Genomic DNA, 20,154 nt, shown 5'->3' with positions numbered 1-20,154 from the left:
GGCACACAGCTAGTAAGTGGTAGACGTGGGCTTTTGAAGGGTCTAACTGCTCAGCCTTGCTCTCTGCTGCTTCACTGCCACTTGCAGGTGTCCAGACATTGCCACTGGGAGATGGGCAAAGCGATGGTTTCCAGTGTCACCCTTTCCATGGGTGAAGTTTGCCCTTGCAGGTCAGGACAGATACTATTTATTTTAAGATTTTTTTTTAAAATTTATCCCCCCCCCCCCCCTTGTTTATGCTCACTGTTTACTCTCTATTGGTCTTCTTTTTAGGAGGCACCAGGAACCAAACCCGGGACCTCCCATGTAGGAGGGAGGCACCCAATCACTTGAGCCACCTCTGCTCCCCAGATGATACTTTGACCTGCCTGGGCCAAGGTTGGCTGAAAAGAAGGACATATTTGAAGATACGTGAAAAAGATGGAAATGAGAATCCCAACACAAGTAAGAGAGCAACACTGAATCATCAGAAATGAATAATCTTTTATGTCAGATCAGAGGGGGCATTTATCCTGCAAGTGGGCCAGTTTAGGCCTCTGTGACCGTGCTCCACTTACTTGTGACTTCCTCTGTTTAGTATTCTGTTCCTCCACTTTTCCCTTCTGTCTGTCTTTCTTTCCAGGAGCTCAATAAATGTTTCAGAAAAAGGAGGGAGGAAGAAGCACCAAGAATAGGTACTAGCCCTAAATAAAAGATAATTCACACATTCTTGGGAGATTCGAGTGCCTTCTTCCTACTCAAGTGGTATGTCTGTAATCACCTTTGGATTCTGTTATAAAAATGCTGATGTTTCCAGGGCACACTAAACTTGAGCCTAGTTAAGATAAAATTAACCTGCTCCCTCCTCTTCTCCCCCTTCATCTCATTTGTTCTTTTTCCATAAAATACATTGCATGTGTGTTGTACAATGTAGATATATCTCATGTTACATGAATCTATGATGTGACACTTTGCAGTACTTCAGAGGAAAAGAAAAGCAGCTCAGGGGACACATACTTGTTCTCAGGAGTTGTTCATTGTCTTCATGCAACCTATTTATTTACCAATACTTTATAATTTACCAAAGCCCTTTCACATCATTGCTCTCTTGCCCTGCGAGGTGAGCCCAGAGCTACTGCTTCCATTTTAGAGAGGAGAAAATTGGGTTACAGACATCTGAAAGGGTTTGTCCTGCAGCAATTTCCTCAATTCTTAGACACCACTATTGTAAGACATACTATTGATTTAACAGTGGGTTTTCAGGAAATAAGGAAACCTTACCATAATATGTATATATATTGCTTATAAGACGCATCCCAATTTCTGAGACATTAAAATATGCATGTTTAGAGGAAAGGGCATGTATCTTAAGACTGAGGAAATAAGGTAAGAAGCAGCACAGTGACTTAACTAGAGATATTTTAACTTCTCGGCTGCATTTCAAACTCCTGCAGGATGGGGACTTTCTACACTTTTTTACATGTCTCTTGAAGGGCTTAATGTAGTTGTTTCTGTACAATAGACTCTCATTTGATTGATAAAAATGACCTTTCTCCCTAAAAACAAAAATTAAATCCTGTTTTTCATTCTAAGATTTCTGTGTATATATATAATTTTATCCCAGGTAATATATTTAGAACTTTCCCAGGAGCAGCATTTATGCAGCTGTTTTTGGTGGGATCTTGTTTGGAGACTACAGGTTGAATTATAACAGCCTTTCCAGATTCCTTCCAACATCATTACTCCAGGAGACAAACAAAGCTTTAGAACTGTAGAGGTCTTCAATGAAAAGTTGTATTTCAGAATGAAGTTCTAGACAATGGAGTTTATTTTTTTAATTAATTTTAAAATTATTTGCATAACACAAATAGCCTACTTGGCTTGAGTATCAGCTATAACACTGCTAAACTTGAGAGTCTCCTTAAGTTCAAATTTTAGAATGCTTACACGGAAAAATTAAAAAGCAAGAAATAAAGCAAAGAAGTATGCAGAAATAGTTTTCGTCCAATTGGCAATCATATAAGGGGAGAAAATTCAACTTCATATTCCAATCCTAGTTGAAGTGGTTAAAAAAAAAAACGATTTTCCTACTCTGTGAAGCAAAAGAAAATAGACTCAAGTGGCCGTAACTGAGCTTCCCATCGGATTAATTGTGCCAGGTCCCCTTTTTCTCCCCCACAGTGGATAATGTGTGTTCATTGTGATTTATCTGGAGCAGGTTTCTCTTACACCCTCGGTCTATATAAAGTCACACTAGGACTGGGGCTGGAGATTTGGGGAGCACCCAGGAGGCAGTACCCACCGTCTGGAGAGAATGAGACAGTCAGGAACTTGAGCAGTTGTGAGAACCGCCGCTTTCCATGGTAGGAGCCCCACTCCTTGCCTCTCTGCACTGAGGAAGGCCCAGGAAGCAGGGACGGGGCGGCATTGCGGATCAACCTTGCAAATTTCCCTCAAGACTTTGTGTGCTGCTTTGTTCTCACCCTCGATGTTAACTTCTGGCTGGTGTTTCTCACCTAGAACGATCGCGGTTCGGGCTCTGGCAAGACTTTGAACACCTGGCCAGAGCGGTTTGGCCCCCCAGCGAGGACCAGGTTCTGAGAAGCATGGTGACGAGGGCTTTTGTCCTGTTGGCCGTCTTTGCAGAAGCCTCTGCGAGATCATGCACTCCAAATAAAGCAGGTATGCCCTGGTGCCAGTCCATTTTCCTGGAAAGGATAGTCTCCTGATGTGTCCCTTTGAAAAGCTCAGAGCTCTGTGCTCACTTTGTTATGAAAATGCAGTAATATAGCCAAGTCGAAGGCAAGTAAAGTCCTCAAATGCCAATGCGGCTTTTCCCACAGGAAGTAAAAGTGGATCAAATAAACTTAGGCTTTTGTAAAAATTAAAGAAAGCCACATACACACACATGTAATCTCCACATTTTTTTTTTCTATTTGCCTTTTATATTCAGTCTTGGGCCACAACTCAATGTTTCACAAATTGGGCAGGAAATGGACATTTTCCATTTCAAGTTATGTGCTAATTTCCATGGATATTTGAATCGATACACATAACCAATGCATCTAGTCTATAGTTTCCCAGATCTGTTCTTTAAAATAAGGTTAAGATTTAGAAGTGGACAATTTAAATCTAGTCTATAGTTTCCCAGATCTGTTCTTTAAAATAAGGTTAAGATTTAGAAGTGGACAATTTAAACCATGTTAAGTACATTATGATGCAGATATTACACAGATGTAGCAAAGAGTATGAAAGTGGCACTTCCTTGACTGAAGCTGGAGGAAAGCTGCATAAGAAAGAATAACTGGGAAGGTGCTTTCAACCAACTCCTTTGCATGTTCAGGTGTAGCTCCAATCCATCATCGTTTACATAGATTAATATCATGAGCACATCTGTTTTCAAACTATTTGTGTCTTCCTTCCAGATGTTATTCTTGTGTTTTGTTATCCCAAAACCATCATCACCAAAATCCCTGAGTGTCCCTATGGATGGGAAGTACATCAGCTGGCCCTCGGAGGGCTGTGTTACAATGGGGTCCACGAAGGAGGCTACTACCAGTTTGTAATCCCAGATTTGTCACCTAAAAACAAGTCCTACTGTGGAACTCAGTCTGAGGTAAGGCCAGGCCACACAATGAGGAGTAACTTAAGATAAGACAACTGGGCTCAAGAAGGAGATGTTTGTTTTCCATCCTTAAAAGGTCTCAGAATTCACCGATTTCCCTTTAAAAGCTAATCCTGACTCCCAAGTTTCCTAGGATATTAGTGTTACTTAAATTCTTCTCCTCTGCTTCTTTCAGATGTCTCTTGATGTGAATTTTACTCTCTTTTTCCACATCCTGCCAGGCCACCTTCTGTAGAGTAGAACACAGTACATTTTCTACTCCCCATCTCGCTCCTGTCCAGTATCCTTGTATGATGGAGGAAGAACTGAGACACCCAATAATCTAAATAGTCAAGGCCACAAAACCAGGAGGGATGTAGTTACGAATGGAGTTTAGGTCTTCCGACCTCTAGCTGTATTTCTGATGGGTCTCAGAGCAGAGATCCAAGAGTTTCCAGGGCCATCTCCTCCTCCTAATGACCTCACAAGGATTCAGTGATTTAGTGGCAAGAGTTGTGGACATGATTAACAAAAAGCATCATTTCTTCATTTCTCTGAGTATGCTGGTAAAGTGAACTAGAAATCACCTGTGTGTTCTTAGGCAAGTCTTCCCATGTAGACATCTGAGATCCCTTCCAGTTCTAATATTCTGTGATTCTAGAGCCCAAAATGTCAGAGGAGAGAGTCTCAGAAATAGCTCTCATGGTCGGAAGAAAGAAAGAGCAAAAAATCCAACAATAACTTTTGAGAACTGGGAGGTGAGCTTTGAGCTGGTTCTTTTTAGTTCTTTTTAGAAACTAAACGTGTATATGGATTGCTTTTTAAGCATATGTCTTTCAACTTAGGTTATTTTAAATAATCTCACTTGGACAGACTCAAGAACTCTTTACAAAAATTATTAGCTCAACCACAGACAAAGAGTGGGTTCTATTGTTAACGGATGACATTTTTACATCACCTTTGGGCTTTCTCCTGAGCCATCGCCTCCCACAGTAAACTTTCCCCAGAATCCCCATTCCTGCCTTGGAGGGACGGAGCCACCCTAAATGCTTTCTTCCTTTCTCCAGTACAAACCCCCCATCTACCACTTCTTCAGCCACATTGTCTCCAATGATAGCACCGTGATCGTGAAAAACCAGCCAGTAAACTACTCCTTCTCCTGCACCTACCACTCCACCTACTTGGTGAACCAGGCTGCTTTTGACCAAAGGTAAGTTGTGCAGAGCGGAGGGTTGACTACCTGGTGGGTGTTCTGCAGTCCCTGACAAGCAGGCATGTTTCAGTCCTTATGCAAAATTCTCTCCCCTTTCCAGAGTGGCCACTGTTCACGTGAAGAATGGGAGCATGGGCACATTCGAAAGCCAATTGTCTCTCAACTTCTACACTGTAAGTCGCCTCCAGTTTCCTTTTTCCACCCTGTGGCCTTTCCAGGAGATGCTAGGACCCTTCCACAGGACTTGCTCTTTCCCAAGGCCTATGCAGAGTCCCATTTGAATTCAGGATAATGTAAGCTTGAAAAGGTCTTTAAAGACAAGAGGCAGCAGAAAGTCAGACTCATAGACCAGATGGAAGAGTTGAAAAGAGCCACAGGGATATAAGGCCAACCTTTCCATTTTATGGATGAGAAAGTTGAGGCTAGAGAAATTCTGTAACTTGCCCAAGGTCAAGAGACAAGAAAACAGCCAATATCTCTGGTGCTTAATCAAGATTAGTTTCCACTCCAGCCCCCTCCAGAGCTTTGTATTTAGGATCTGACTCTGGTTAAGACACATGGCATAGAGTATTAAACTTCCTACCTGGGACAGGGCTAAGGAGAGGGCTTGGAAGTGGCCTTTGCTGTCTAGTTCTTTGGACTTTGAAGCCCTTTGGTTAGTAGGTTTACTCAGTGACTAAGTCAGGCATGCTGCCTCTGTTGATCTCAAAGTTAAAGGCACTCTTAGTCTCTGTCAATAAAGTGCTCCGGAGAAACTAAATACATAATGGCCATCAGCCTAGCTGCCCTCCTGGTTAGAAGAGGTGCTTTGTTTTTCAGACCTCCAGCTGCCAAAGAAGGCAGGTACCCAGAAACACTGCCTAGTCTGGGTAGGGAAATTTGCAGGCAGAAATAGGAACCCTTACATAGAATATTAGAATTGGAAGGTATCTTTGGAGGGCATCATTTCCAACTCATTCATGTCACAAAGGAAAGTACTATACTACCTGGAACTCCACTGACTTTTAACTCTCTGAACTTACTTTTCCTGGTTCCTGGAAGCTATCGGCTCTGCTGGACTCAGAGTCCATTTACAGCTGAGGCTCTGAAGCCCACTGGAAGGAAGTGGCTTGCTTGTGTCCCCATGGGTAGTCTGGAGAAATACCCAGTCCAGAACATAGATCTCCTAACCCTGGTCTCTCGACTTCACCCAGAAACACACTTGTAGTAATGGTTGTGAAGTTTAAGTTTCAGGACCCCTCATTTTCATAGGCCCCTTTTAAGGCCCTAGGTCTAATTTTGCATTCAAATGCTGCTTCTTTTTATTTTTAGAAGGGCTCCCCAAGTTGGATAAGTTTCAAGGGCGCACAAAACCTGGATCTGCCCTGGCCACTCACTACTAGTCGTTAAGTCCTGAGAAAAGGAATCCCTTCCAGGCACTTGGCCTGTGGTCAGGGTGGGTAAACAAAGTGGGGCTCCAGTGCGATGAAAGGAGGGCAAAGCCACTGTTACAGCAGCTGAAGGCTGTCCAGATAGGAAGAATAGGCTTCCAGGCATGTCAACAATCTCAGGGGACGCCCTGACGACAAGCTGCATTTACTGAATTCCTGTCTGGAAGTGCATAGCTGCTATTGTAACCAGGGAATTACAGTGCAATTATAGGCAGGTTTTACAATAGTTGGAAATTGAGAGATATTTGGATTTCTGAAAAGTCTCACCTATCATCAGCCATGCTGGGCTGTGTTTCAAAACATAAATAGAATTGGAAGGGAAGGGAGAAAAGCAACTAAGAGGCACGTCCTCAGTATATTCCAGGTCACCCTCTACTTTCTTTTGTTCTACAAATAAGGCTAAGGCCTCCACTGGGGCCCAGGAAGATCCCTCCAGGAAAATGACCTTAGCAAAGTGGAGCTCTGCTGCACAACAGAGACTTCTGTGCTGATTTACATTTGCACCATGGACTTTGTTCCCTAGACTTGACCCATGCAGTTGGTATTTTTCTCCTCCTCCATGCTTCTGCTTTTAGAGCATTCTTGTGTGTTTCTTAAGCAACAACTGCTCCCTGCATATATTTCCATCAAATTACCAGCGACAGAGCCATGCCCTACATAGCACAATGGAATCAATGCACTGCTAATTGCTTAGGATTCTGAGAACTCCAAATGCCCAGTTCTGAAATACCCATTTCACTTGGCACACTTTCTGTCTCTCCTCTCTTTATTCCCCTCCCACTCACTCCAGCCAACTGACCATGGTTGGTATTCTGAGCAAAAACTTATTTTGACTCCCAAGACAAAATAAAGGAAGATAGTCCAGCTGACAGGATCCTAGTGCTGTGGTTGAGAGAAGGGGCCTTGTCATCTGACCGCTGGCTTGAAGCCTAGTTCTGCCATTTACTAGTTAGGTGACCTTGGGCAAGCCTCTCTATCTGCATTTCTTAAATAGGGATATTAATAGCACTGACCCTATAGATTACTTATGAAATGAAATTGTTCTTGAGAAGCACTCGGTACAGTGCTCCCATGATTGTGGACTTTGATCCCACTTAAGTGATAGCTCAGGTGGCTCTGGAGGAACTAGCGTCCGGCATCATTACTTTATTGGGATGTCAGTGTGGGATTAGGTTGACCTTCATTCAAACAAAACCACATTGACCAACCATTTGGCTTAGAAAGAAATGAAAAAGCTGGAGATGCAACAAATGCAAATGATAAAGTGAAAATCAAAGATGCTCAGAATCAGAATAAATCTCAGATATCATCAATCCTGACCTTCCAGTCAAGCCCAAAACCCTTCTGCAAGATTACTAAGTAGTGACCTCCCAAACTCTTGCAAGGACAAGGGGAAGTTGGGTCAGCATGTGAAACCAGCCAACCTGAATTCCTGCCTTTTGGTCCTGATTCTGTCTCCTGTAATAATGCTATGTCATTATGTTGTTGACAGCCCTGCAAATATCACAAGGTCACTGCAACCTCCCATCTTCCTCACGTTGAACCATTTCCCACTGTTGGCAGTCCATTCACCATCCTCATCACTCTTCTCTGAGTGTGCCCCAGTTGGGCAGGGCTCTTCTTGAAAGTTGGAACCAAGAATTCGAATGTTATATTCTAGATCTTGTCAGTCTAATGCAGGGCAAGGTGGGAAGGAGGTGACCTTTTCTGTTCTGGGGAACATGCTCTAGGGTAATTTTAGCTTTGGCATAGTTTCCCCTTACCACTATCTCACAAAAGCAAATCCCAGATCTTTTCCATATGAACGGCTGTTATAACCTGGTGTACCCAACCGTAGTGGTCAGTAGCTCATTGTAACTCAACCTTTTGGTCGGTGAGGGGACTGGATGGGACTCTGTTCCATGAGTTGTTTATATGGTACCTTCATACTTCCAGGGGTGTCAAAAGGAGATGTCCAGGTACTATTGTTACGGGACTTTGTTTAGGTTCTTGGCTATGCTGGAGAAGTGAATTTCAAGAGCATGCCTGGTGAGTTAGACCAGTAATTTATTCAGGTACAGAGGGAAGAGAAATGGGAGACAATAACAGAGCAGGGGTCCCAGGTAGATAGGAAGGGTGTGAAAAGGGGTAAAGAAGATTGATTTACAAGCTACAATTCCCCATTATAGATTATAAATGCCCAGGTTTTACTTGCATGGCCACGTGGCAGAGGAACAATTGTGAAAGCAGTACACAGAGGGCAGGAATGGGTCCAGAGGCAAGAGTGTGGGGTGCAAGCATGCCCAGGCCTCGCAGTTTACTTTATAAATGATTAATTATTCCACCCCTTTGCTAATGGCAGGGGAGGGGTCCTAGCTCTTTACTGTTTTGATTGATTACCCCACCCATCAATCCCTAGTGAAGACCCAATGATAAAGTCCCTAGGGAATATCTGGGGCTTTTCCTTGCTCCCAGAAGAAGTCTTTGTTCTGGATGTCAGAATCCTGGGGGTGGGGGTCTTTCAGCAGCCATCTTGGGGGTTACTGATGTCCACATGAACTCTCTGTCAGGTTCCAGATCCACCTATTAATTCCCTGTTTTACTAGCCTGCTTCACTATAGTGTGAAGCTATTTAGAAATAGGTCCCTTATTTTCACTTTACAAAGAAAGTAAGGGGAAATCATGCTAAGTACTACCTTAGCTATTGGGTGAGAAGATTGAAGAGCTGATAATTAAAAGTGTTTTGTTTCAGAAATTGAGTAGTGCAGTTTCTGTTCTGCACCTTGTAACAGAATCGAGCAGGTTCTTCTATGAATATATGCATTACTCCAATGTTCCAAAAATTCTCCTGGCCAATCCCTGGGAGAAGGAATGAGGGAAAATCCCATCTAAGGTTGGGAACTTCAATGTGGTCCCCAAACAAATTCTTGTATTTTGGAAATGGCCTATTGAAATATAAGTCTCAGAAAATAACAAGGAACACTAAAAGCCACTGCAACTCTATTACTTCAACCTACATATTAAACTAGTAAACTGATTATGATTAAAAACATCATTATTTAGTTATCACAACCGTTTAAATAGCATAGGACCTGCCATATGGGAGAACATACGGGAGGATTCCCTGAGTCAGGGATCCTGGATGGACCTGTGGTCAGTAAAGTGATGCAGGAACTGCTAGTACTAGAAAGAGATGCTGAGTTCTCTCAGCAAAGTCCCTGCATGCTTGACCTTAGGAGGTGGAAATCCATTTAATTAGATATCCTTGCTGAATGTTAGTTCCTTCTGCCACTGTCTGCCTCTTATAATTCTGCAAATCTCCAAGTAATGAAATGCACTCTTTTTAAAAGTATCCCAGTTTACTAAACTTTATGCTTCTATAACAAATATTACCATCATAAAAACATCCCCTCCAGGCAGGTAAAGACAAAGGTTATTCCCATTTTTACATGGGGAAAATGAAGCCCAAAAGGCTACCTTCCCTAGAGCATGCCCTGGGTTAGTGATGGGAGCTAGGGATAGTCCAGGACCCTTGTCTCTTCATCATGAGGCTTTTTTCTCTGGAGGCTATTCCCAGATAGTAGTTCAGGTCATTATTAGCATCAAAGGTAGGTACACAAGACTCAGAGAATGGAGAAATGAGCCTCTTCTGGGTGCGTCAGCTGGAAACACTGCGGTGCTTCCTAATATCACCCTCAGAACTGCCTGATGAAGAAAGCAGAGGAAGACCACGTGTGCCCAGCCAGGCATCAGAACCCAGGGCTCCATGTTCCAATCACGGCGCTGACTCCCATAGCACTCAGAGTTGAAGTCACAGCCCTCCTAGGTCCACACTATCACCTGCTCCTCGCTGTCCTCCTAGCATACTGTGGCCCCAGGGCCTTTGCACCAGCTGAACTACTTCTCTGGCTAGCTGCATAGCCCCCTTCCTCACCTCTCTCAAGTCTCATCTCAATGTCATGTCCTCAGTGAGAACTCCCAACAACTCTATTGAAAATCTCAACCTGCCCCTACCATACTCTCAATCTGCTGTACGTTGCTCTCTATTTTTATAGTTTTCCTCTATAATGTACTTCATTCTATTCTAATATACTATAAAATTACTTACTGTTTATTGTCTGTCTCCCCTGCTAGAATGTCAAGCTGTGGAAGACAGAGATCTTTGCTTTGCTCACCAATACACCCCAACAGACAGAATATCCTCATAAAGAGACTATCGCAGTACTTAGAACAGTGCCTGACACATAGCAGGTGCTTAATAAATTGCGGTTCTTATCATCACTGTTGTTAACTGTACTGGGAATCAGATCAGAAACCTTCCAACCCAGGCCAAAAGTTGAGGTGTCCAGGCCAAAAGTCGAGGTGAGCAAGAGCGGAGAGGGGTGGTCTCTGTTTGGTCCCCATGCTTTTGGGTGATTCAGCAGAAAACACAGTGCCTCAGCTTGCTGCAATTCCATTTTTCCCTTCAGTCAAATCTTGTCCCTCATGGGTGTATAGGAGACATACAGTGCATGTCTCACCACGATCAGCAAATCTAGCACAAGTGCTGTCCTCGTTCATTCTAAGAAGACATGAGCAGTCTAGCAGGTACAGCATCTCTCCACCTAGAGGATCTCACCGGCCTGTGCCCTCGGGCTGATTCCTACCCACCCCACTCCAGTTCCTCTGCTCCTGCTGACACACCTGCTCAGTTGAGAGGTCATAACGCCCAGTGTCGATTTCCTTCCAAAGAATGCCAAGTTCACCACTAAGAAAGAAGCCCCCTTTGTCCTGGAGACATCCGAAATTGGTTCAGATCTGTTTGCGGGAGTAGAAGCCAAAGGGTTAAGTGTTAGGTGAGTATCCTCTGCCTATTTTTATATTTTTAAATGTAAAGAAAAGAAAAAAGACTCACCAAGAGGCTTTTTAATCCCCAGATGTTTCTAGGTACAAGACTCTCTGGTTCAAAGTGATGCTGTTTTGCCTTATTTCCAGGTTTAAGGTGGTCTTGAACAGCTGCTGGGCCACACCCTCGGCTGATTTCATGTATCCCTTGCAGTGGCAGCTGATCAACAAGGGGTAGGTATCACTTTCTGGATGGCAGGGCCGAAAGGTAGGGCCAGCACATCCATGGCTACTTTGTTCTGGCTGGGGATAGATTGGGAGGAAGAGGGGGAGGGTTGTTGGGGTCCCATCACTGAAGGCCTCTATGCTTCCCGGAGTACTGATACCAGGAAACACTTACATGGTGCTCTCCAGGTTCCAGGTACTATTCTAAGAACTTTATTCTACATTAACTCATTTAAGCCTTGCAACAAGTTAGGTACTATTATTTCCAGGCCCATTTTTTTTTTATTTCTCTCCCCTTCCCACCCCCGACCCCCACCCCAGTTGTCTGTTCTCTGTGTCCATTTGCTATGTGTTCTTCTTTCTGTCTGCTTCTATTGTTGTCAGTAGCATGGGAATCTGTGTTTCTTTTTGTTGCATCATCTTGCTGCGTCAGCTTTCCGTGTGTGTGGTGCCATTCCTGGGCAGGTTGCACTTTCTTTTGTGCTGGGCGGCTCTCCTCATGAGGCGCACTCCTTGTGAGTGGGGCTCCCCTACACGGGGGACACCCCTGCATGGCAGGGCATTCCTTGCGCACATCAGCACTGCACATGGGCTAGCTCCACACAGGTCAAGGAGGCCCAGGGTTTGAATCCATGTGGTAGACGGATGCCCTATCCACTGGGCCAAGTCCACTTCCCATCCAGGCCCATTTTACAGATAAGGAAACAAAGGTACAGAAGAGGTAAGAAAAGTCCCATAGTAAGTGTCTGTGTATGTCTGTATGGGCTGGGCTCAGATCCAGTTGGTGTGACACCAGAATCACAATGAGGACTAAGCATGTAAAAAGCTTAGCTTGTAATGCACAGTCAGTATTCAGTACATGTTAAATAAGATCATTGTCTTCAGTATTGATTCAATAGATAATGGGGAGCTCTTAAATTTTTTTAGTAGAATACTGATGCATGTGAATTGCACCCTATAAAGACATTTCTAGACATCATACATAGGATGGTTTAGAAGCAGTAAATGCAGAGGGAAAGACCAGGCAAGAGGCCATGGCAAAAGGTCAAGAGGCCTGGCCTGAGGTTATAGTCATGTGGATGGAAAAGAGGTCATGAAAGGGAAGGAGGAGCTTCTACACGAGTAATAACAATTTGGCAACTAATTGGATATGGGATGGAGGGAAGAGCAGGATAGATTCGAGGACTACGTGTCAAAGACGGCCTTGAAATTGTGAATTCACATATTTTTATGATGAGAAATTGTGTTTGTGATTGGCTGTTGGGGAAAGGGGTTTCTGGATAAGGGAATATGGGTTCAATGGGTTCGTTACTGAACTTGTCAACTTTGAAGTAACAATTGTCCAAGAAGCACGGAGAATTCTAACTTTGAAGAACAGGTGAGAAGTTGAGCTAGACTAGAGGTTCGAGTGACTGCTACACAGTTAACAGTAAATGAAAAAGAGGCCACTTCCAAAACCAAAGCAGACCCAAGTGCCAGTTTTATCACCAGGACCCATCAGGGCAAAGTAGAAACTAGGGACAAAGGCAAGTAGAAGCAAAGATGGATCTTTGATTGTGTGCTTTTATTTAACAAACACATACAACACAACGTACCCACCATTGTTCTAGGTGCTTCATAAGCATTCCCTTATTTCAATTTCATTAGACTCCCCCCCTTAAGGCAGGTAGTATAATAGTCACTATTTTATAGATGAGAAAACTGAGGCCCAGACAGGTCCAGAACTTTGCCAAGGTCTCGTGCTAGCAAGGGGATGATCTGGGATTCAGACCCAGGCAGTGTGGTCTCCTGAGCTGTCTAGGCAGGACAGGCCAGCAAGGCAGAACATGAGCAATCCAGCGGCGTTTCCTACACTGCAGGGGGCTCAGGTTTAGTGTGGGGGCTTATTTCACATTAGCCATAGAATGGTTCATTTAGGTTCTGTTGACAAGGGTGCAGTCAAATGACTTCGGGATGAAATTACCACCAGATGCTGGGGTCCTCTCACTGCAATGGCCAGGCAGGGGCAAAGGCTTCAACCACACCCAGGAATCAACTCCCTGCAGATAGTTCTGCAGCTATTGCTCCCACCTGACAAATATGGCACAAAAAGCAAGGCCTGTGGCTTTGGGGTAATCTCTACAAGTGCTCCTCTAACTCTAGTATACATACAAATTACCAAGTGCCCATTAAACACGCAGGCCCACAGTCAACTCACCAAATTGGAAGGTCCTTGGGTGAAATCTGGAAATCTGCATATAAGGGCAGCCATATTTAAGCAGCCCTGGTCTATTCATATATTCTGGCTGGTTAAGATAACACGTATAAAGACCAGTGCCAAAGGGGAGAATGAGAAAGACCACCCTCACAGCCTCCCAGATGTTTTTTTGTTCACATTGGGTCTTTTCAGAGGAAATCTCCATGTTCTGAGAACATCTGGAAAAATTAGAGGAGATATATTATCAAGAATTTTCCTGAGCACATGAATAAACCTAAAACAGCATAATCATCTCAAGGTGATCGACGTAGGGAGGGAGACCGGTGTGAAAGATTCACTGCAGGACGTTATACCATCTAGAGATATCTGTCACTGAGCAGATGCCATGGCCAGTGCCAAGAGGTAGCAGTGCCAAGGCAGCTAGGCTTGCCCATTACTTGCCTCCTCTCCACCCCCCGTCATCAAACAAGGGTCTGCTTACATTATTTTCCACTGGCTAACACCATGCCTCTGACTGTAAGGTCACTCTGGCTGCAAAGAGCTATTTTAAGGACTCACTTCTTGAGTTTGTCCAAGGATCTCAGGTTTATTGACCAAACGATCTGACAAGAGTCACATTTCACAACTCGGAAAATGTGCCCAGTTCCATCACTGGTCAGAGGCCACCACAAACAACCCAACTTCTGACCCCTGGTGCTGATATTGAGGCACAGAGCTCACTCCTTATTTCATCCGCTAAATCTCGGAGTTGACATTCCTTAGATCCTCCCTCTAATTTGGTCCCTCATGTCTGGTTCTGCTGGAATTAGGGGCAGACTATATCATGAAGGTTCTTTGGGGCAACTGGACAACTATTCAGTGTGAGTGTTGAATTGGATCTACAAGACAGAGAGACACTGTGAGGGGTGTTTGCTTGTGGGGTTCGCTGTGAAGCTATACTCTGTCCATAAGCTTTTCACCCCTGAGACTGTTTTTCCCAAAGGACAGCTGTGTTGTGCCCCTTGGTATCTGTTCCTGCCTCTTTTGCACATCTGCAAATGACAAGCCCCACACTCACGTGGACCTCTAGTCTACATTCCCAAGAATGACTGTGTCTGTTCCCAACACCAAAGTGAATGCCTGGCATTTAAATAGACGATCAGTTGTGTATTTGTTGAATGAAAAGATATTTTGCTAAAACCAGAATTTTTCAGTCTCAGCACTATTGACATTTGGGGGTGGTTAATTCTTTGTTGGGGGAGGGGGTCGCCCTGAGCATTGCAGGATGTTTAGCGGCTTCCCTGGCCTCTACCCACCAGATGCCAGGAGCATCCCTCCCACCATCATGACAACCACATGAAGTCCCATATGAGAACAACTGGTTTAGAATGATGTTCATCTGTCTCTTTTTTCTTTTACTGAATGATTACTTTTAGGGCTTTGGGACTTCATAAAAACATTATATTATCATTACAGAGAATTTGGAAAATACTTGAAGATACAAAAATGGAAACAAAGCCTATAATTCCATAACTTAATAATAGCCAGGTTTAACTTATAGATGATATATTTCCAGTCATGTTTTTCTGTGCTTATATTAGAAGCCCGAACTACATTTTGGCAAAGGTAATTACACTGTATATATAATTTAAAACAACATAGTATAAATTTGAATTTCCAGGGTCAAAACCTCCCAAGCAGACATACAAATGTGTTAGATGTGGCTTGGCCTTAGGTGGCAGTGGTGGCACTTGGGGAACCACTGTTTCCCAGCACCATTGTCTTTATCTTATAGTATCCTGCATTCTCTGGGTGACAGCCCAGTCCTCTAGGGGTCTTTATCTATCTTTGGGACAGTGGTTGGTGCCTTAGAAGGTGTTGGCTTGTCATAAGTCACCCTCCCTGTCCCCATCTGCATAAAGGGGATGATCACACTCATCTCACACTTCTGTTGGTGAACATCAATGAGATACTATTAGTCGAAGTGCTTCGGAGTAATACAGCTCTGTACAAACACCCAGGGGCGTGGTGGTGGTGGTAGTGGTGGTATACATTTGCCCCAGAATTCCTCGCTTGAGTTCAATGAGGAAATATTTTTGTTTCAGCTGCCCCACGGATGAGACAGTCCTTGTGCACGAGAATGGGAAAGATCACAGGGCAACTTTCCAGTTCAATGCTTTCCGGTTCCAGAACATCCCCAAACTCTCCAAGGTTTGGTTGCACTGTGAGACATTCATCTGTGACAGTGAGAAGCTCTCCTGCCCGGTGGTGAGCCCTCTTGCTCCGGAAGGAGAACATTCCCCAGGGCAGCGGGTGGTGGGGGAGCTGAATTTTCAACTGGGAGACCATCAGCAGATGAGTGTGGGTTTGAACTGAGGGCTTTCTGGAGGAAAGGGCATGGGAGTGGGGACAGACCCTCTATGCCATGTCTGCCCAGCCACGGGCAAGCTGCATTGTATGGCCCATGTCACCTAACCCACTGGGGCCTTGTCTTCTTATCTTTAACAATTGGGTGGTAATAATAGGGGCCCTTCCCTTTGCAGAGAGCAGTGTTAGGTAAAGTTAAAGTGGTAACAGACATGGAAAATGCTCCGAGAAAGTTCAAAGCACAGTGGAAATTCAAGATCTAGGTGGCAGTGATAGGCTCTTATGACAAGTCAAAAGTCTTATTTTTAGCTCTTGACTGGGCAGCTCGAGAGCCCATCTCTGCAGCTTCAGAGGGGTGCTGCGGAAATCCTCGTGCAGGGTCACAGCTGGCCTGGCGATGTGGGAGGAAGCAGCAGCCGCTGGGATGCAGGCATTGCAGACATGCATAGTGCAGCTCACACTAGGGAGTGGGTTTTCCTTTGGCTTTCCCCCACCAAGAACTTGCTGTAAGTTCAAGTTCAATTAACATTACAGCAGTGGTTCCCAAGGACCTGGCAGCATCAGCATTACCCGGGGCCTTGCTAGAAATGCAAATTCTCAGGCCCCACCCTAGAATAACCAAATCTGGAACTCTGGGGTGCGCCGAGCAATCTGTGCCTTAATAAGCCCTCTGGGTAATTCTGAGCTTTAAGAACTGCCTCCTTAGAGACTTGAAGTGCGAAATTCCAGAATTACTTTCTCTGGAATCCCGAATTAGGAGGAGAGGGGCTCGGTGTTCCTGAAGTGGAAACCTGCCCGTACAGCCAATAGGAAACAACAGAAAGACAGTTATAATCTCTACTATCAAAACGGTTATTTATAGTGGGGGGGGGGGGGGGTGGCAAGAGGGAGAGAGAGAGGGAGAGAGAGAAAGGAGTCAGAGGGTGCTGGGCCAGGCAAAAGGTGGGAGAGACCTTTTAGCAAGTGAACCAAAAGGTACGTACTGATGCCACATTGAAGAAAGGAAAGGGAGCATTTTGCAAGTGTCCTCAAATCATTGTGATGAGAATAACAGTGGGTCAAAGCCTGACTTCTGCTCAAAAGCGGACGGCAGCCCTCCCCCCACCTCTTCAAGCATGATTTTCAGGACCGCTTTGTGGGCTTGGAGAGGTAATAAAGGAAAACTGGTGAAGGGATAAAAATAAAAAGTTCCCGTTATAAAATAAATAAATAAATAAGGTAATTGGGGATTTGACTCCATCCAGTTTGTGATTTTTAAAATCTCTCTCTCCTCTCCTTTGCTCATCTCATTCTGCCTTCCTTGCCCTCCCTCCCCTTCCACTCTGCTTTCCTGGGTCTTCAGACCTGCGACAAACGGAAGCGCCTGCTCCGGGACCAGACAGGGGGCGTCCTGGTCGTGGAGCTCTCCCTCCGCAGTAAGCCGCCCCCATTTCCCAAATGCCTTGATTCACCTCAGGGCTGTGTCCACCGGCTCTGCTGGTTTGCGCACTTGGGCTGAACTGCCAAACCCTGCCTCAGCTGCTTCTCGAATCTTCCCCGCTGGGGTGCAGGGCTTGCCAAGCGGAGGAGTAGGTTTGTTTACTATGCTGAGAAATTCTACCTGCTGCTTGAACTCAAATGCCTCCAAGGAATGAGGAAGTGCTGAGCTTCCAGACACAGCCTTCCCTTCCCAGAAGCAGACAATGAAATGTACTGGGGATGTGCTCTTCTAGGTGACAAACCTTCATTGAGCAACCAGCCCTGTGCCTGGCCGGGGCCCAGGTTAGAGAAATTAATGAGACCAGCACCAGCCCTGTCCTCGAGGAACTTGCCATCTAGCAAAGGGAGAGCTGTTAGACAACTAGCAGCGAGGGAGCTGACTGGGAAGGAGGGTGGGAAAGGGGCAGGGGCTATGGGAGTATATCACCAGGGGGTTCAGCGTGGGCCCCGGCTCAGGAAAACGCCCTGTCTATAATCTTTATGTCTGATCTGAAGGATGGTGTGACCCAAAGGGCAAGTAAGATCTGTGGGATGGTTGGGGCTTTAGTTGCTACACCTTAGAATACAGTTTTCCAACCACCGCTGTGCTCCAAGTCCATACCGCTGCCTCATCTGGGATGGCCTGAAAGTTAAGGATGGTTTTTACGTGTTTATGTGGTTGGGGGGGGGGGAAATCAAAAAAGACCCATATTACATGACCCATAAAAATTTTATGTGAAAATCAAATTTCAGTGTCTACAAAGAAAATTTTACCAGAACACAGCCACATTCATTCCTTTGGGTTCTGTCTACGGCTGCTTTCACAACAGCAGATTTGAGTCGTTCCAATAGAGGTCACACGGAAATATTTGCTATCTGGCCCTTTACAGAAAAAAATTTACTGGACTCTGACTTAGAGAGCAGGAGAAATGGTGTGAGATGAAATCTCTATGAGCCCCAGAGAATATAAACCTTGTCCTAAAGGCAATAGAGAGCCGGGTTTTCATCAGGAAAGGATATGCTCAGGTTTGTGTTTTGGAACAGCTCTGAGACTTCTCTTTCCATTATCTTTTCTTAAACCTTCTGCATTCTCTCTCTTTTCTCACTACAGGCAGGGGATTCCCAAGCCTTTATAACTTCTCAGGTAAGGAAAAGAGATACCTCTGGGAAATGTCATGGGGCAATGCCTTTAAAAGGCTGGGGCATGTTTTAAAAGAAGCTAACCTTCACTGCGGTAAAGCTCTAAAGAATTGAAAAGGATGCATTAGAGCACACCTGAGTGGGTTAGAGGAGGCAGTCTAAGTGGGGAGTTGTCTCTCTCTCCAGCCAGCCCCTGAGCTCTGAAGGGGGAGGAGCTGGGGTTAAAGTCAAGCGGAACTGGGTCCCACTCCCCCAAGTCTCAGCTAAGCTTCATTTGGGTTTCCTCATTTGGAGAACATGATTTTCAATTATCTGTTCATTCAAGAAATCTCTCTGAGCCCCTACTATGGCTTTACTACTAATTAACTGGAGGGTTGGGCAATGATTCAACCCCCTGCTTCCCATTTTCCTCTGTAAAATCAGGCTAATAATTTCCCCTATCACATATGGCTGTTGTATGGATCAAATATTACAGCTAACGGGCATAGAACAATTCCCAGCACACAGCGAACGCCCAGTGTCAGCCATGGTGATTATGGCTCCATGCCAGCCACTGTCCCAGGCATTGTGGCTACAGCAGTGAACCACACCAGCAAGGCCCCCCTGTGCTACCTAATACGCGTGAGCGATGGAGGTGGGGAATGGGAGGGTGATTTAGATAGCACTGAAAAGCCTCTTTGAGGAAGAAACATTTCAGCTGTGACTCGAGACCTCACCTGAATCATGAGGAGGCAACTATGCAAAGAGATGGGTAAGACTAGTCCATTTATTAATGATTTCACAGATGTGGATTTTCGTCTCCGCAATTATAGGAAAATAGTGTAAACTAATTTTCTATAACTCCCACCCCTCGCTTCTCAGTTTTAAAGGAAATTCTACAAATGCACCATCAGGTGTTCCTATTCGTCAGAATTCTATAACCTAGGTTTAGCGTCATATTTGTTCTACTGATAAAAGAATTACAGAAAGCCCCAGGGATTAACAAAATTGACTTTATAAAATGTGTGGAGTCCTATGAAAACTTATTTAAGACCCCTGAAAGAGCGCTTTTGTCCTTTAGCTGTCCTTGAACTGCTTCTGTGTGTGCCAACCCCCTTTCCCCTCTGGTTCACAGACGTTCTCTATCACCTCGTCATGATGCTGGGAATTTGTGCCGTCTTATAGGAGATAGCAGGACGTAGCAGGGCAGCTGCTGCTCTTCCACTCAAGGTCATCTCTTCTGCCGAAGACAAACTCGTGTTTATTGTGCTGCCAAAAAGAACAGTCAGAAGCCCATATTGTTGAGGAGCCCAGAGTAGTGCTTTGCCAAATATGTGTTCCAACGATTGTTGTCAATTTCAGTGATGGTTTTCCTTGGTGCCCCACTTCCTCTTGTTACTTCCCATGGCTCACCGCACCTGCAGCCCCTCCCGCAGCTGGGGAAGGAGCCTCCTGTCTCCCACACTCAAGTATGGGCTGCAGTAGACTCCTTTGAAAGCTCTTCTAATTTTAAAAGACTAGCACATCCAATCAAGTAAAGCTGAGCATTTTAAGGACACTGTAGGGCAGAAATACAAGGCAATGCCAAGTACAAAACACACAGGAATAGCCCACTTTGCCAAAGAGGGGCTTTGCCATCGATACTGTGTGAGCCTGCCCAAGGACAGGGCTGGGCCCAGGCTCAGGCTCCAGTCCTTCAAGTGAGGACTTGGGCATGAGAGAGGAAGACAAAAGTTTTGGTCAAACTTAATTCTTGAGAGCCCTAGTCCTCACCTAATTT

At 44.9% G+C, this 20,154-nt stretch overlaps 2 protein-coding genes across 6 annotated transcripts in view; one reads left to right on the top strand and one right to left on the bottom strand.

Annotated features, from left to right (window-relative positions):
• Nucleotides 1–2,260: 2,260 nt before the first annotated feature.
• Nucleotides 2,261–19,559, top strand: TECTB (tectorin beta). The gene is made up of 11 exons (XM_004458080.4): nt 2,261–2,342; nt 2,500–2,661; nt 3,405–3,595; nt 4,651–4,793; nt 4,897–4,969; nt 10,937–11,040; nt 11,180–11,263; nt 15,536–15,698; nt 17,140–17,212; nt 18,367–18,399; nt 19,510–19,559. The coding sequence occupies exons 2-11, from the start codon at nt 2,586–2,588 to the stop codon at nt 19,557–19,559; spliced, it is 990 nt and encodes a 329-aa protein (XP_004458137.1). The 5' UTR covers nt 2,261–2,342; nt 2,500–2,585.
• LOC101437109 (guanylate cyclase 2G-like) overlaps nt 17,967–20,154 on the bottom strand; it is a 40,349-nt gene continuing 38,161 nt past the window's right edge. For 3 of the 5 annotated variants that reach the window (XM_058298431.1, XM_071215672.1, XM_058298434.1), the window contains one exon: nt 17,967–19,643. The gene's annotated coding sequence lies outside the window, so the exon portion shown is untranslated. The remainder of the gene's footprint in view (nt 19,644–20,154) is intronic. The other 2 variants (XM_071215668.1, XM_071215669.1) reach the window with 2 other exon arrangements.

The sequence above is a fragment of the Dasypus novemcinctus genome, chromosome 6 (assembly GCF_030445035.2).
Source record: "Dasypus novemcinctus isolate mDasNov1 chromosome 6, mDasNov1.1.hap2, whole genome shotgun sequence".
Lineage (NCBI taxonomy): Eukaryota > Metazoa > Chordata > Mammalia > Cingulata > Dasypodidae > Dasypus > Dasypus novemcinctus.
Note: the sequence above shows the minus strand (reverse complement) of the source record. Positions and strands in the feature narration are given on the sequence as shown.